At 38.2% G+C, this 18,120-nt stretch overlaps 1 protein-coding gene across 1 annotated transcript in view; it reads left to right on the forward strand.

Moving 5' to 3' along the window:
• stxbp4 (syntaxin binding protein 4) overlaps window positions 1-15,590 on the forward strand; it is a 65,308-nt gene extending 49,718 nt beyond the window's left edge. The window contains exons 20-22 of the mRNA XM_059324197.1: window positions 198-334; window positions 14,188-14,245; window positions 15,068-15,590. Of these exons, the coding sequence (XP_059180180.1) occupies window positions 198-334; window positions 14,188-14,245; window positions 15,068-15,224 (352 nt within the window). The 3' untranslated portion in view covers window positions 15,225-15,590. The remainder of the gene's footprint in view (window positions 1-197; window positions 335-14,187; window positions 14,246-15,067) is intronic.
• The last annotated feature ends 2,530 nt before the right edge of the window (window positions 15,591-18,120 follow it).

Consider the following 18,120-nt stretch of genomic DNA (forward strand, 5'->3'; position numbering starts at 1 on the left):
ACCTCGTCTCAGAATATGAAAAGCAAACTCCACACCAAGGACAGACCAGAGAAACAATGGTTGGCCTGAAGTTGGCTAATTATTTGGGGAAAACCTTTAAACTAACTGTGAAAGCCTCGAGGCCACATCCATGAATGAATGCTTGTAGTCACAGTATTAGCCTTTCACTGCTGATTCATCTTTCTCTTATTTTGCAGCTCTGGGGATGTTAAAGTCGGAGCGTCGTCACAAGGCCTCCCTCCCCGCTACAAGAAGAGTCCGTGGACGGCGGCCACGCTCGCCCAGGAGGCGAAGGAGCTCACGAGGACTGTCAGAGCGATCCTGGAGGTCGACTGTAAGTGATGCGCTCGCCTCCACGCACGCAGGCCTGCATGTCCTCCTCCTCCTCCTCTTCCTCCTGTCTGTTTCTGTGCCGCCCTGCATGCCAGTCCTGCTGGATGAAGCTGAAACCAAAGTGATCCCGCAGACCTGCTGCTGTGAGTTAACTGTCCTCCCCGTTGCAGTGCTGACCTTCTAGAGGACTCGACTGTCAGCGAGGCTCTGAGACGTCTGCAGGACATCAACCGCCAACCGTGAACCCAAACTCTCTCCTCCCTGACTCAGCTCCTCATCTCCTCAGTACCTGCTAGCAACGGACTCATGTCTTAACTCTGCATGAAACACTGTTTGCACAATTACCACTCTGAATAGTCAATAACCCAATAGACAAGCGGTTTTATTCCAGTGTTTTAACCTAAATATTCTGGAAAAGAAATGCATCAGGTGCAGTCATTGAGTTTTAAGTTTAAACTCTTTTGAGGGACTTGAAGGAAGTTTCTACAGGTTACTACACTGAAAGAAAACCATTGTAAAGTTGATGGACTACACAAACGTTTTAAACTTTTGCCTATTGTTCACGTTAATACCACCAATGTCGTTTTCCAGTTTGTCTGTTTCTTAGCAGAATTACAGAAAAAGTACTTGCCAAATTTTCATGAAACTTGATGGTTTGGAGCGGATTCAAAGATACACATATCAATTTTCATTAAACAAGATTCCCAGAAAAATGTCACCCTCTAGTGTACACTTGAAAGAAAAACATAAAATCGTTTTAGCATAATTACATAACAGAGTTTAAAAACAACAACACGTAAAAAGTACGCCTCCAATAACTATCTCGAGTAGAAGACATTAAAATCTAAGTAATTTGACATTTTTTAGATTTTGTTGGCAGTGGAGCTATCAGCGGGCGCCAAGAGGCAGCCCCTAAAATATTTGTTCTGTAGGGTTTTACATAACCAGTACATCTGCATCAAGTCGCAGGCCACATTTTTTTCAAAATTTAAATATCAGCCTTATTCTTTTAGTTCTCTTTAGTTTCGTTTTAAGAAGTTATTAGCCATCTAATGCGAGATATCATTCAGGCATTTCAGTGCATTAGGGCCACCAGGTCTCATTTACCCCTTTTCGAACCAACCCTAGTTCTTTTGCTGTGCTGGTGCTGTTTCGCAGTTGGTTCAACTTGCAAACTTTCTCAGAACATGTTTGGCTACACAGGCTAGAGAGCCACGTTGTATTGGTTCCCAGAAACTCTAGTGCCAACTTCAAGCATAACATCAACAATGGCAAATGTTGCTACAAATGTTGCTCCTGGCTTTGCTCTACATTGGCATCCAAATTGGTCCTGTTTGTCTCGATAATTCCGCCCCCAGCCTCTGATGTAAACGATTCTTGGTTCAAGACCAGCAAAGAGTTTGTGCCGCTCTGGAACCATTTTTACCTGGCTGATAGCCGGTTCCTTAGCAGTCAAACAAGGAACTGGTTTGAGATTAGGCACCGGCTCCAAACCAGCCCTTGAACTGCCTTAGTCAAAAAGGGGTAAAATAAAAGAAAGCAAGATACAACTGGGTGTCGTCAGCGTAAACAGTGATTCAAAACTGCATTTTTATAATGTGGCTTAAGAGTAACATATACAAAGAAGATAAAATACAGCCGAGCACCAACCTTGTGGTACATCATATGAGAGAGGGGGACAGGACGATGATGAACGACCATCTTTTCATTTTGGTTATGTTTGGCGTCGTGCACCTGGAATGCTTGAGATGGAAAATTTCGCTGGAACACAGACTACATCCCCCGGCCTGTAAAACTTGCAAATAAATTTGGCTTTTTTGGCAGCTGCAGTTGGCCAAACATTTTTGGCTGCTTGTGTTATCTAAACAGTAAGTTTGTCCAGCAGTTTTAAATGTCATGTTTTCAATTTCTTCTATTGCATCAAGACTATCAGCCAAGCTACTGAAGGCTCAAAGTGTTAGCATTCATCAGAATCACAGAGATTGTGCCAAAACACTCTTCAGATTGTGGGTAAAGTGAACGATTGACAAAACTTCCAAAAGCGTTGGTGTAGTCCTTTAAGTTTCACCTCCGTCTGTTACAACCTTCATTTAACAAGCAATATAATACACTATGGTTGCCATTTACTGTAGCTAATGTTCCGTTTCCACTGCAACTCAACACAGCTAGAAAATAACTTACTGTAGCATTCAGTCCGTCTAAGTTCTCTCTGTTATCAAGTCAGTGTTTAGCTTTGTGTTTAAGTGGCTGGATGCTCGTGTTCGTGCAGTAGATTAGACTAGAAACATCATCAATCAATACATGAGGAGGAGGAATCCTGAAAAACCCTTACCGACCTACAAACACGAGGTCAGGAAGGATGAAGGCACGACATTCATGTTGGAATGCAGCCGTCTTGGTCTGACACCAGCACTGATTAAAGGACAGCTCAAGCCTGATTGGACACTTTAGACACTTTGATCATGTTTGGAGTTATTTGCTGTTTGTCCTTCATCTTTTTTTCTGAGTAAATATTCTGAAACAAACTGTTCACACATCATGAGTGCTTCTTTGTAGAGAGAATCAGCTACTTAAAGGTCAAACTGTGTGGAATATAGTTTTAATTTCTGGATTATTTCACAGATTACAGCTGCTGAAAGAGTCTTCATTTAAATCTTCACTGATTTAATGAAATAAAAAGTTTCATTTTGGTTAGGCCACAGCTTCAGGTCCTGCCAAAAGGGTTGTTTTTGAGAATTAAAGACAAACAAAAGCACTAGTTTCAGTCAGAAGAGTGATGCCCTGACATTTTATGGCAAAATTGTATGGTTAATTTAAGGGAATTTGGAGCATTCTAGCAGTTACACAGAACATTCAGGTGCCTAAAAGGACATAATGCTGTCAATTGTTTTTAACTGAAATATTCAATATTTAAATATTGTTTGGCTTTCCTTCACATTGCAAGGAGTTCTCTGCTCGTTCACTGGTGCCATGTTGTTCCAACATCCAATTGGTGTGACGTCCCCATAGTCCAAAGGAGTTATCTTTCTCCAAGTTTTTGTGCCTAAACTTAACCATCACTTAACCCATTTTTAGTTTTGGTCTATTTAGTTTGTTTTTGAAACCTTTTCTTGTTTACCATGGACGTTGGTATTATTTTTTCAGCACAACCTCGCCTATATGACCTGTTAATTATTTTTTCACTTTGACATACTGGATCAACATTTTGAACACAAAAAAACAGACAAAAAAACCATAAAATCAGATTTTTTAAAATTATGTTGTTGTTTTTTTTAGCTTTCAGAACAAAATCATGGTAGATGAAGAATTTTAAATGTTTAATTACAAATATCACCTATAAAAAGGTAAAATGAGGAGATCATTTAATTCTATATTTTTAGACCTTATATCCATTTTATTTGGCCGATCATAATCATCAAACAAAAACTAGCGTGGAGTTTCAAACCAGTACTTTAGAGGGAAGATGACAGCAGGATTTTAAACACATTGTGTCAGACAATAAAACATAATCATTTTAAAAGAAGCAGGTCAGCATTCACTGGGCTCTAGTGTGTATTTTAAATAGACAAGTGAGCCATCTGACCCAAATATCTAGGCATCGGACCAATGGGATGTTGGAACAATGAGCAGTCACTTATTTACTGGCAAAAGTCAGCTGGCAAAATGTCCCATGAAGATGGGCCAAGGAGATTAGACAGTTTCCTAAAAAAAAATTAGGTTAAGGTGTGGCTGCAGCAGCACTTCGGCCCCGTCATGGATCAGTTTGACTGAAGCATCACCCAAAAAACCCATAGGTCTGGGTAATTAAGGTTGGATGGAGACGAAGAGGGATTCTAAGCAAAGACACAGAGCTGATGTACTGAGTGTGTTAAATGTAGTCAATGATAATGTTAATAGAACTTTACATGTGGAGCACATTTATACAAAAGTTTGCACTAAAATGTGTTTCAAATAGTTGAAGACAGAAAAAAATGACAAAAATTGTATAAAACAAAGCAGATACATATTGTTTTTTTGATTTTTTTAAAATAGAAACTGATATTTTGAAATTGATCAAATCAAAAGGATATATTTTGGGTATCTCTTATTTATTCTTATTTCTTGCTTTATTGTCAACAACAAATCCCTGGAATAAAAATACAGAATATCACCAAAGTTATGCTTTAACATCAATAAATAATGATACATTTTGCAGGTGAGGAGAGATTGTGCATAAAATCAAGTTTGAAACAATTAGTTCTATACTGCATCATTGGCTTTAGACCGTATTTTTCGTTGGTTCATGGTTCTGATCTCTTAAAAACAATGCACCTGACCTCACAGGGCAGAAAGTACATTTTCTACACACACATCGTAGATGTCAAAACTGCATTGGTCTGAAACAAACAATGCACCGACTGCATGATATATTTCATATTTTATACATTTCCTTTGATTTGCTCCAGTTAAATCAAGCAAATCAAATCAAATCCAGCTCTCCGATTATGTCCTTTGAATACAGATTGACGTTTTCAGCAGGCAGGATGTGGGTTTTTGACACAGTCACCTAATTTTCCCTCCATCAGTGGGAGGACGTGGGTGTTGTTACATAATTAACAGACGTGATTCTGGATCACACGACGCCAGCGGATACGTCCTCCCTAATTCACTGTCCTGTTAGAGGTAATGAAGAGGGACGGACAGAAAGTAGGTCAGTCTGATCCAGGTCTCACAGCTTCTCTGTGTGTATGTGTGGTCAATGCAGTCACCTGAAGCTCAGCTTCATCGCAGCCCTTGTTGCCTGGAGACGTGCTCTGCTTTTTAAATCGCAAAGCTGCAGAAACCTTTGTCTTCCTTATTCACAGCCGGTTAATATGATCAGCAGAACACCCACACACACACACACACACACACACACACACACACACACACACACATTACATGACAAGCAGTCAGTTTTCAGACATTCATTCACTAGTTGTTTGCAGGCAGCGGTTCGAACTTACTATCATCACTTCCCAAATTATTACCAGAATTATATAATTTATGTTGGTGATGAATGCTTGCCTTAGATTTTTTCTCCCACCTGATTTGCTGTTACACAATAAAAAGCTTCTATTTATAATTCATTATGAATGAGTCACTGCTCATAACATTTGGGAATAAGTGGATAAAACCTGCAGATTGTGAGACATTTGCTGTGCGAGATGGAAAGAAAAAATCATTTCTATTCAGTATTATTTGGTATTTCGATCAGTAATTGAGAGTATGTCTGCAGAGCTTCAACCAAAGAGATAAAAGTAAAATAAAAGCTGGAAAACAAATATGATGGTTCACTGAAAACTTTTTTAAATTTCAGATGTCCCTGAAGAATAAAAAAAAAGTCATACCACTTAATTGCATTACCAACATGCATTATTAAATCCATATAAAATAAAAAGATCTATGAATAAATTATGCCTATGAAACAAATCTGTAACAAATAAATTAGACAATAAAAGAATAAAAACATTAGTGTCCAGTAATTATATATTTATTTAATTAATTCAGGTGACTTTTATTTCCTAATTCCACATTTATTTCACTCTTTTCTTTCGTTTTCTTTCCAGTCCAGGTTATGTATTAATATTTTAATTTATTTATATATTTATTGACTCATTTATTTCATAGCCATATCAGTCTGTTATTTTATAGGAATATTTATGTATTCATTTATTAAATATTCATTTAAATGTCACATCACATTCATACATTACATACTAAAACGTGCTTCAAGTAGATGAAAACAGAAAAATAAAAAGCAAGACAAAACAATTTCAAATAAAGCAGATAAATATTGTAGAAACCAAATGAAACGGATATTTTAAAATGTATTAAATTAAAATGATACATTTGTTCATATTCTTTTTTCAGATTACCAACAAACTTCTGCTCTAAAATGGATAAATAATCATAAATACTGAGGAAGGAAAATAAGGTTGATATTTCATGTTTAAGAAATCTGGAGATTAACTGATATTAAGGCCACGCTTATACATAGCAGGGTATTTAGAGAAACTAATATTTACCCCCCTCCATTTTCAAATATAACATCGTGCACACAACATAGTTTTCAAAAAAGTTGTCATTTAAGTCAACCCGCATAAATAAGCAGTCGAGCACCATTATAAGTATGCCAAACCTATGGACGGCAGTGTAGGGAGAAGGATAAAGCCATGCAAGCCAATCAGAATCCTCAGAATCAACAACGAATAACATGAGTGACTTCCTGTTCCTTTCAAAACAACTAGGGAGGACGAATTCTTTCTCAAAGTTTGTCCTCCAGACTGCAGTTCGTTTAAAAATGCTGACCTCCGTGCACTCCTTCGCCTCCGCTCCTTGATATGGTATAGCAGTTGTAATTTCAATTTCAAACAGACCAAAATCGTTTGAACGTTAAAATGAGTACCACCTTAACAGCATCCATGAACAAACTGTAAACATAGGGCGCTCAGATGACGTGAAGCATTTTCTGCCGCAAAGAATGAGTGTGAGGACCTTAAACCCCGTTTCTCCCAGTTGACACGACAACACATAAGTGGAGTTTTCCAAATTCTCCAATTTGCCCTGAGTTTTTAGAAATTATCGTTTTCCGTGATAAAAACAGGGTTTTCGTGTAAATGAGAGGCCAAACTGCATGGAAATATCTGCGTTTTCCCTTCGTGTAAACGGGGCCTTAGAGGCATTTTTATTCCCTCTAAAGCCCTCAGGTGGAGAATCTGCCGACTGATCTCAGGTGTATGCACTGATGTTGAGCTGCAACAATGATGGAGAAAAACTGATAACGAATCTGCAAACTGACTGCAAAGACACTTTTTATATGATAACTGTCCCACCTGAGACTCGGAAGAGTTTTAAACCTTCTGGTTCATAAAAACATCATCATATGAAGCTCAGGGGCTGTAAACTGCACAAACCTGCTGAACTGTGAACATTAATAATGCAGAATATTGAATTTTCAGCCTCTGGGATATGAAACAATAATCAATAATCATCAACTGCTCATTAAATATGTGCAGTGAGAACTAAATTTTGATATTTTGATCAATTTTATTAGTTTTACAGATTTAAAGCCTCAGATATGTTTTCTCTGACTTAACCAAAGATGGAAAAAACTTTGTTTTACTATCTTGTGATTCTCTAAACTCAGATTTTAAGGCCTTTCTACTGGACAGTTTGTTCTCAACATGAAAATATATCAATTGAAACTCCGCCTTTATGAACTGATATCAGTGTGACCTACGAATTTTGTTTTTATAAACCTGAATACATTCAATATCAGGATCCATATGAAGTTTAGTTTCTATAATAGTTTTACTGTAAACAGCAGGATGTTGGTGAGGTTGCTGTTAAAACACCGGATGAGATCAAATGTGATTAATAAAGTTTATAAAGATTATAATAAATAAATGTGACAGTTTAGGGTTAAACAGTTCTTAACCCTTTAATGCACAACATATAAACACCTTCCAAATGCACAACATGGGTCAAAAATGACCCGCATTCAGTTTCCATGTTATTTCATGCTGTCTGTGTGTTTAAAAAACTTTCATCCAAATCCATTTTTCCATTCATACTTTATGAAGAAAAATAGTTCAAGTTTACACACATGGGTCAAAGATGACCTTGTGCATTAGAAGCATATTGATACAAAAAGTGATACACTAAAGTAACAATTTGAGTGTATGTGTAACTGTGTTTGTCTTATTTTTAAGGTCTATGTTTAAAAGAGTTGTTAGAACCGGCAGATTACATTGGAAAATCACATATTTTAACATTTGAGACTTATTAGAGGCACCAAATAATAATTTCCACTGGAAAAACACCAATTTGACAAAATAGGATAGTTAATATTTGTGTCTTCTTTGTCAGGTTTTAAATTGGTGATTGGTGAATTGATGACAACATATAAACACCTTCTAATGCACAACATGGGTCAAAAATGACTTTGTGCATTAGAAGAATAGTGATAAAAATAGGAGTTTTATTCAAAAAGTAAGAAATGAAAAGAAAAAATTTGGATGTATGATGATCAAAAACAAGTTATTTGAGAAAAACCTGCAACACTGAATGATGAAATTAATTTATTGCAAAGATATAGAACATTCCTTTTTCTGAACACTTTTCAATCGTGAAAATGATTAAATTTTACGAACAACAAACATAAATTATCTTTTCATACAAGGAAATCAAATTATGCACTTTTAGGCCACATGTACACTCTAGGCTGCCAAGTTCAGTTTTCAAATGTAAATATGCACTAATATAATTATCAATATTTTCTTTATATGAATCAGTTTAAATACAAGGACCAACAGCTCCGTCATTACAGCCAGTATCTTTGCGTTCCTGTTGCCATGACAACTGAGTATAAAGCAGACAGTGATGCTGGACTTAAAGTTTCTGTCTGAATCATATCTGCATCAAAATATCCACCGGATTTCTATCAGCCTGAATAATATAAAAACTGAAAAAACACATTGATATTTATTTGATATTTGAAATATTTGTCCCAATTAAGTTACAGACAATAAGGAAAATCTTTAACACACATGGGGAGCTAGTGTGTGTGTGTGTGTGTGTGTGTGTGTGTGTGTGTGTGTGTGTGTGAGAGAGAGTCAGAGTGTGTATCAATGCAACAGTGCAATAGTGTGTGAAGTGGATTTACAAGTGGATATGAGGGTAATATTAGTAACATCAGGGCCGCAGTATAAAAAACTTGCCAGGACAAATTGGTGCAGTGTGTTTTTTGTTTTTTTTGTCATTGTTAAAACAATAAATACAAAATGACATAAATAGAAAACTGTGAGATGCTACAGGAGAGTCGAAATCATTATCAGATACAGAAACAGGTTTGATGATTTTTCAAACTCACACATCCTCCCACAGTGGTTTTAGTTGTGATATGTTTTCCATCCCAAAAGGAGTAAAGGAAGAAGTGTAACTTCACTGATGGTTCTGCATCAGTGAGGTTCTCTGACATATCAGAGCATTTTATTGATTGAATCTATTAAATAGAATTAAATAGAATTTAAAAAAAACCCAATATGAATACCAGAATATGCAAGTGAGTCCACAGTCCAGTCGGCAGCTAAAAATGTTACATTTCTATGTTGTCTTTTTAATATTATTTAGATAGATAGATAGATAGATAGATAGATAGATAGATAGATAGATAGATAGATAGATAGATAGATAGATAGATAGATAGATAGATAGATAGATAGATAGATAGATAGATAGATAGATAGATAGATAGATAGATAGACAGACTTTATTTATCCCAAGCTGGGAAATTACAGTGTAGCAGCAGCATTACACGCAGAGACAATAACAACACAATTAAATAAGAACAACCTAGGCATACCTCAAGCAATAAAATATAAAAATACAACAAAAAATAAAAAATGACGAAGGATGTGATGTTGAAAGCTGTGTAGGTCCACCGCTGGGTGGGGAGGGGAGGTGGATGGGAAAACCAACCCACTGGAAGAGCGCAGAGCATTGATGCTGGTTTGACATATCGGCGAAACAGTGGAATCACCAACCCAGTCTCACCGATTTGCGCACAAGTAACACAATTTTGTATGCATATGATACTATTTTCAAAAAATAGCACCCCTACCGGTTGCAGTACATCGTAAGTTTGCAGTTTCGTTGAATTATTGCTACAAAACCACTTCTGTAGTTTAGGGCAAAAAACTTACTGGCTGGGCATTATAGATGAGGAAATAAATGCATGTAAATACTGGAAGTGAAGTAGTTGCAAGGACGATGACATTGTTACGCAGAAACTAGGGCTGTCAAAGCTAACGCGATAATAACGCAAATTCCTTTTAACTGAGTTATTTCTTTGTCTGTGTGTATGACCCTCAGCCCTTTCCCGTTATTGTATCGCCCTGTTTTGATCCCACTTAGTAGAAGAGAATGTTTTTGTGAACCTATATTTTCCCCATGTGAGGTTAGACACAGTTACACTGTGCAAGAGTATTTACTTTAAGTGTGAAGGATCCAGGGAATGATCTTATTTAACTGACTAAGGTACCTGTTGTACAATGTGTCTGTTGTAATTCATGAGGTCAATCGTCTTGAATAAAGCTGTTTAAAACAGCGAGTTAAATATAGACAATCATGCGATTAATCTCGATTAAATATTTCAATTTGATTGATTGACAGTCCTAGTAAAAACGTGATGCACGGAAGTTAACTGATGTTTGAATCACATGGTTTTCCTGGGTAAAAGTCCGGGTATTGTTGGACCCAACCCCCCTAACTGTGACTTTTGTTCTATATACTCCGCTTCGGTGCCATTTGTAATTATTACAGGGCGACACTAACTCCAAATGAAAACATGGGAAAGGATTGGCGTATCATATGCACGCAAAATTAAATTTCTTTGAATTTCGTCCCTGCTGTGTTCCTTGTTTTTATTTGCCTCATGGACCACAACACGGAGGAGTTAGTCCCAAACAGAAATGAAATGTAGATCATATGGAACTGCTAATTGACATGTTGCAAATACTAATTTGCAAAAGACTGCGAAGATAATTCTCACATGTCAGATGGCAACACAGCGTTTTTGACAACCACAAAAAATACGACAGATTCATACTTATCATATGGATCATTGCAATGAGAAGAAAAAAGGTTGGAATCCACTCAGCTGTGAAACCTTTATGGCTGTGTCTGCTCTGTAATATCATTAGCACAATATTATATAATATTTAAGGAATGCGCACAGACAGAGCAGATAGCTGTAGCAAGAGATGAACAGTTCATGGTGCTATCAGTGGCCGAACTCCATTATCGGTAAATTCACCCATGTGATTTGTAGGCAGCTTTCTAATAATTTAAAAAGTTTGGTAGCTAATTAAACAATCAGCAGGAATACTTCTTGGTTTAGGATTTCACTCAAATCCATATGTTTTTGAGCAGAAGTCCCTTGAGTTCCTACAGACACAAGGACAGACACACTGATGTGTGACAGTGTGTCTATTTGCATGTTAAACTTGCAGCAGAGTCGAATAACACTTCAGTTTCAATCAAATAAGCACAGAGTGTCTGTGGGAGTCGATGAGTGTCTCCCTGGAGACGCTTTCTCTGGCCGAGGACTTGCTGCTGATTCGATATTAAAACTAAAACCTTCCTCTCTCCCATCAGGTAGAGATCTGGAATTTTCTACAGGTGTGCTTGACATGACGGAGAAGGTTTGTGATGATATTCTAAGACAAAAAAATCCTTGGTTGTGAATGTAGTTTAGGTTTTGTTTTAGCTATATGCCTGACAAACATATTTTCATAAACAAAAAGACGTTATCTTTCAAATGAAGCCTCATAGATTTTGCGTTTGACCTTGCAGTGCTTCTGTTTGTTATGCTATTCCTTTTGGGCATACCAAACAGGGGAGAATTCCAAAAACAGGGTAGATGATAAAGGATTAAGAGACCTCAACAACATAACCTAGTCACCAAAAGGCCGTCAGATCTGACAATACACCACAAGAACAAATAAATGTCACTTTGTAGAAATATAATCATACATCTGCCAGATGGGACATTATAATTATGTAAAAATAAGAAATGAAACCACCAAAGTGGAAAATTCAAGTAAGATATGTAGTTCTCTGGGGAGCTCCTCAGTGTTCAACAAAGAAATTAATCTAATTAATTAATCTAATTCTTCAATAATTTACAGAGGAGCTAACAGACTAACTGAATTTCCCCTTGGGTATAAATCAATAATTTGATTTGATTTGATTGGAAATTGACACCAACCATCATCACTCTTTCTATGAACACGTGTTACAAAGAGCCTGTCTGAGGTTCATACATCGTATAGATTCACAGGTTTTCCAGGAACTCGGCGAATCCTGTAAGTGACCTGATCTCTGCTCTACAGTTCAGTGTTTGTTCCTCTTTGACAGACATGTTTTCACCACCTGACACTGGCCTCTTGTGTCTCTGTCCTTCAGTCATCGCTCAGACTGACTGGGGTGAAATTTGGTCTGTGAAATGTATCACAGGGCTTCACACTCTGTCATTCACGGGGACACAAAGCAGATCAGGTGTCTTTGTTCCTGCGGTGAGAACTATATTGTTGTCTCTTTGTACATACATGAGGATTACTGTGATGAGCGGAGCACAAGAGGAAGGGTTTGACTTCCTGTGGACAGTACAGGAGACACGATGCAGCTCATACAGACGTTGAAAGCACAATAATGGATAATGCAATTCTGATGCATTATCACATGAGTCTGGAGAAGCAAAGTCACGCAAAGGAAATGTAGGAGTTGTAGGAGATCAACACGTCCTAATACATAAACGTAATGGAAAAGGTCTGATTTCATGATTTCGCTTCAAAACCACTTCTCTAAGGTTTGGGTGAAAAAGTTCCTGGGTGTTATAAAAGATAGTTTAACCTCAAAGCGTGGCCATCTGATTACAACCAAGTAAATGTCAATCAAATGTTGTTGTCTTTTTTAAAAAAGGCACATGTATCTCCCTTGTTCTAGCCATAATATTCTTATTATTTCATGGTTTGTAGGAGATGTCGAACTGGATGTGAAAACGATGTCACCATCAGACTCTACCTCGGTGCAGTTTTTGGCGTCCAGCTGGGACGTCAATTGTTTTTCCAATCCAATTTAACTAAAAGAAAGCCCACTTTCCTATGATGGAAGACTAGACTGTGCTGTGATTGACTCATGCCCGTTAACTTGACTTAATTTTATCAGCTGCCGGCTGGAACTTACACTCATGCATACTTATGCTGGCGCTTTCATTTCATTCTACACTGGTTACAGAAAATGACCGGTGGCAGCTCTGGGTCTGCCACTGGTAATTTACAGGACATTAATGGACTCTTCCTCGCTCCACACGGCTACGACACTTTACTTTGCTCTGAGGATTAGCTCTGGAGGCACCAGGAACTAGCAAGCTAAGCTAGCGGCTGGATAGTTAGCTAGCTTTAGTAAAATTAAACACGTTCATGCTTCATCCACACACTCTTTTCATAGCATAAGAAAGCCCACTGCTTGGGCTCATTTTGTGTGACAAGTGTAGTATGAAGCATGAGCTAGCTTGCTAACTAGCCAGCAACTAACAGCAACAGCTTCTCTTTTAAACACGTTTATTAAACCTAGTATTTACAACCACAGCAGGGGGACTACATTTTGTAAAAATAAAAATTAAAAAAAAATTGAAAAAATAAAAAGCAGAAAATGTCAGTTGGTGTGGCCATTTCTTAAGAGGCTTAGAGGAACTATAAATGCGACCAGGGCCATTTTTTGGCAGAACAGTCGTTTTCATCTGGTTTCAGCCTCAAATCATGCTCAAAATGTGTCTGAATGAGTGTTGAAAACAGACTGTAGACTTCATCCTCAGCTCTGTGCTCAGTGTCTCTGAATATTGTTGAATCCCTGATACATGTCATAAGATATCACTTGCCATGTAATATGTCAAGTCACTGATACAGCCACAATCCCTCTTTTCTCAGAACATGTGAAATGTTTGGTTTCAGTTTACAAGCTGATTTCCGCGGGGCAGCATTTGAAACTTTGCCCTCTTTTGTTCTCTTGAAACGGGGTTAAGAGACTTTTCATCCTCCGACTCTTACTGTAAGTGGAGAGATCAGCGAGAGATCCAGTGGAAAAGTACAGTAAGATGGCTCTCACGCTGGAGCTTCTCCAGGAAAAGAGGCGGGATGGAAACTTGATCTTTGTGAGGCGTGTGTTGGTGATCTGCTGGCCTGATTCTGTCTGAACATGATGGAAAAAGTAAACATATTAAACATGACATCCAGTGAATAGTTAAATTAAATGTTGTTTTCCCTGCTGCAGGTCTTCCTTACGGCTGGGAGGAGGCCTACACTGCAGACGGAGTCAAATACTACATCAAGTAAGAGCAATCAGATGTTTTCCAACAAAGCCAAAACCCTCAAAAACCAGCTACTCATCCCTCCCTGGAAAACTATTTTATAATGTTTATTAGTGGTGCAGATTCCAGTACAAATTGGCAATTAATCAAATGAAATATAACCAACTCACTCATCAACAAAACAGCCACTGAAAAAAACAATTACATCTAAATAACCGAGGACTTAGTTAGCGTGTAGTTCATTAAAAAATACTTATCAAACAATATCCTGTTTGTAACTGTACCGTTGGCATTTATAGTTGTTGTGGACACAGTTGTACAATACTAATACGTTTGTTGTTAAATATAAACAGGACTTTCTGAAGGAAAACCTTTCTGCATATTTTTTATGAAAATATGTGGAATCCATTTCCATAAGTTATTTGTGTGCTCAGGATACTGCACTGCTTTAAATCGTAATACAAAAGATGTCAGATGTCAAATATAATTCAATATTTAAATATAATTATATCTTTAACAACTTTGAGGATTTTGAGTCTAAATTTGTTGTTATTCTGAGTTTCTGCTTGAAATGTCCTTTTCCTAATCAGCTCCTTTGGAAATAATAATTTACAGTCAATATATGATCCATACAGGTTCTAAGCTGTCGAAAAACACTATAAATGCAAATCTGTTGAGCCAGAATACTGATTAGAAATTGTTTATTGGTCTTCATCACAGATATCATTCCTCAATAAAAATAATTTCATGTTATATTTTTATAGTTGTTTTCACTGGAGTTGTTTTAAGGGCCAAGGAGCCGTCTGTTTGGTGATCAGTAACCTTTAAGCTCTTTTTGTTCAGTCACATGACCCAAACGACCTCGTGGAGCCTGCCCATGACGAGCAGCGGCGGCGCCCCGGGGGCTCCTGCTCCTCCGGAGGCCTCAGTCTTGGAGGCGGATCGGAACGGAGAGGCAGCGGACCGAAGGCCAGGCTCGTCCATCGAGACGGAGATGTGAAAACCTGGGAAACATGTTTTTATCTGTACAGGATCACCGACTGTCACATCTCCATTAAAGTAACTTTATGCATGACAATGTTTAGTTTAACTCACCTGTAGTTACCTGTGCTGTCTGGTTGTTGAAACCCACAGAACTTTATTTTAAACATGTAGTTCAACATTTAAGGAAATACGTATATTTGCTTTCTTGCAGGATCATTTGTGTTTATTTGTGCACCAGAGAAGATAGATGATCAGGTTTTACTGCAGATGTTCCCACTGTTTCTTGCCCAAGTATGGTCGTAAAGCTTTAACCCTTTCAGATGTTACATTGAAGTCGTGATTTGAAATGTTTCAGAATAAAGTTGTCACTTATCATTTATTCGAGTATGACTGAGTTCATCAAGCTTTAATACTAATAACAGATGTTTTCAGGAAGGAACAGCTGTTCAATGACAGCTGAAGAACAGCTGAGTCTTTCTTTCTCTCTTTCTTTCTTTCTTTCTTTCTTTCTTTCTTTCTTTCTGTCTCTTGATTGATGAGGCCCAACATGACTAAATTTACGAGACTGGTCTCGTATGACTGGTTTTGTAGCATAAATTAACAGAAACTGCAGTCTTTTTTACAACTGCAAACCGTACGTGTATGTATAATGACGTATGTGCTGTTTTTAGAATGCTCTGCTGTACCGTGAGCTGTGAAACGCTCATATGAGTCATTTTGACACTCATATGTGTTGAAATGGGTGGTACTGACAAACGGTCTATTCTGTTGTTTAGGCTGGAGATCTTTACAGCAAAATCAAGTCCTTTCAGTGGAATAAGTCAGTATTTATTATAGGTTTGGCGTTGCCTCTGGAGGGAATCGTTATCTGCCTCTTTGCTTGCACAGAATGGAAGTGAATATTCACCAATTTGAAATTTGCAGATGTGTGAGCGCGAGCCCTTAAGAACAACAACGTAACCAAGCCAAGTCAAGTCAATTTTATTTATATAGCCTCAGAATCACAAATCATATATTTGCCTCAAAGGGCTTTACAGACTGTACATGGTACGACATCCTCTGTCCTTAGACCCTCACATCAGCCAGGGAAAAACTCCTCAAAAACCCTTTTAGCAGGGGAAAAAGAAGAAGAAACCTCAGGGAGAGACAGAGGAGGGATCCATCTCCCAGGACGGACAGACGTGCAATAGATGTCATTGTACAGGATCAACAGAGTAGAATAGAGTAGATGGAGGTTGGGGGGGGAGAGAGTGGGAGGATAGAGAGAGGGTTGAGAGGAGGAGAGAGACAGAGACACAGCAGCAGGAGGTGATGCGCCACCATTGGCGGTAGTGATGGTGAGTATAGAGTGGACCAGGAGAGGAGCATTCCCATCTGGGGCCGAACCAGATCCACAGCAGTGAGACCAGCAGGAGTGATGCTGAGCAGGACCACAGCTCCACACCCTGTGAAGAGAGAGCAGAGTAAAGTGAGAGTTCTCTGGGAAAATACAAACTAGTGACATGTATTATTGAGACATGAATGTATAAAGATTAAGAGAGAGAGAAAAAAAGAGGGGCCTGGTGTATCATGTCCCCAGACACATTGGGCCTATAGCGGCATAACTAGGGGCTGGTCCAAGGCCTCAGCCAGCTCTAACTATAGGCTTTGTCAAAGAGGAAAGTTTTAAGTTTACTCTTAAATAACGAGAGGGCGTCTGAGACTGGGAGATGATTCCACAGGAGAGGAGCTTGATAACTGAAGGCTCTGGCTCCCAATCTAGTTTTAGGAATCACAAGTAACTGACCATTTAGAGCTTTGTAAGTAAGAAGGATTTTAAACTCAATTCTGGATTCTATAAATTATCTTTTATAACACCTAAACCATGTACTTTATATCTCTAACCTTAGGGAAGTAGTTTTTTTGTCCAACAAAACTGTGACTGTTTCTCAACATTAACGTGTTTAAATCTGACATGTTGATCTGCCACCAGTCAGGCACTCAGGACCAACGATTTACTGTATGTGGTCATATGGTTTGGAGGACTTTGGAGAAACTCACATGATTAAATGTGACTTCATATAAAAAAAACAAATCAGGTGATGGCCTGTCGTCATTAACTGGTTGCACTGGTGTTTGCTCTGTTTTCTGTTGTGCAAAAAAAGAAAAGAGATGCTGGAGGGAGGCAAACAGGCACATTTTTTAACCCAAACTATGATTACCTTAAACCTAACTGAGTAGTTTTGATGCCTAAACTGAACCAAGCTACAACCGTTTTGTTAGCATTTCATACATTATATAATCTAAGAAGAAGAAGAAAAAAGTAACTTCAGGACTCTCTGAGACTGAAGCAATTTTCTTCTTCCTCACTTTAGTGTGTCTCCTGTCTTTGTCTCTCATCAGTCCTCGGCCTTTAAAAACAGTCGGTGTGTTTTTATTCTCAGCGACAGGAAGGCTTTCTCAGTGCATGAAGCTATTCTGAGAAGGTCTACATTCCTGCTCTGAATTGTTCTTCAGGGCCACAATGGAGCCTGAAGTTTGCTGCCATAAGCTTGTCCAAACTAACAGGACGTGTTATTCCTCTCTGCAGCAGCTCGAAGGGTAAAAAAGAACAGAGTCAACAACAACGAATTAACATGTCAGAAAAGATAAGAAAAAGATAACAGAGCAGCTTCTTTGTAGTTTTTAATTGTTTAAGGGTGCTTTCACAACCCAAAGCTTAATCCCTTTGATCGGACTCTGGTGCAGTTAGTAGCAGAGAGGGTCTCTGTCCGTTTCCAAACGGATCCTAGTGCGGTTAGATTCTACTGTGAACGAAATCCGACCTGAATCCAACCCTATTAAAGCAAAATAACCAAAACACAGTAGATTGTGGGCTACCTGCACTGACATTTTGTGAGATATGTGTCCTTCAGTTTCACTCTGTAGGCTAC

Source organism: Centropristis striata, chromosome 21 (genome assembly GCF_030273125.1).
Source record: "Centropristis striata isolate RG_2023a ecotype Rhode Island chromosome 21, C.striata_1.0, whole genome shotgun sequence".
NCBI classification, from domain to species: Eukaryota; Metazoa; Chordata; class Actinopteri; order Perciformes; family Serranidae; genus Centropristis; species Centropristis striata.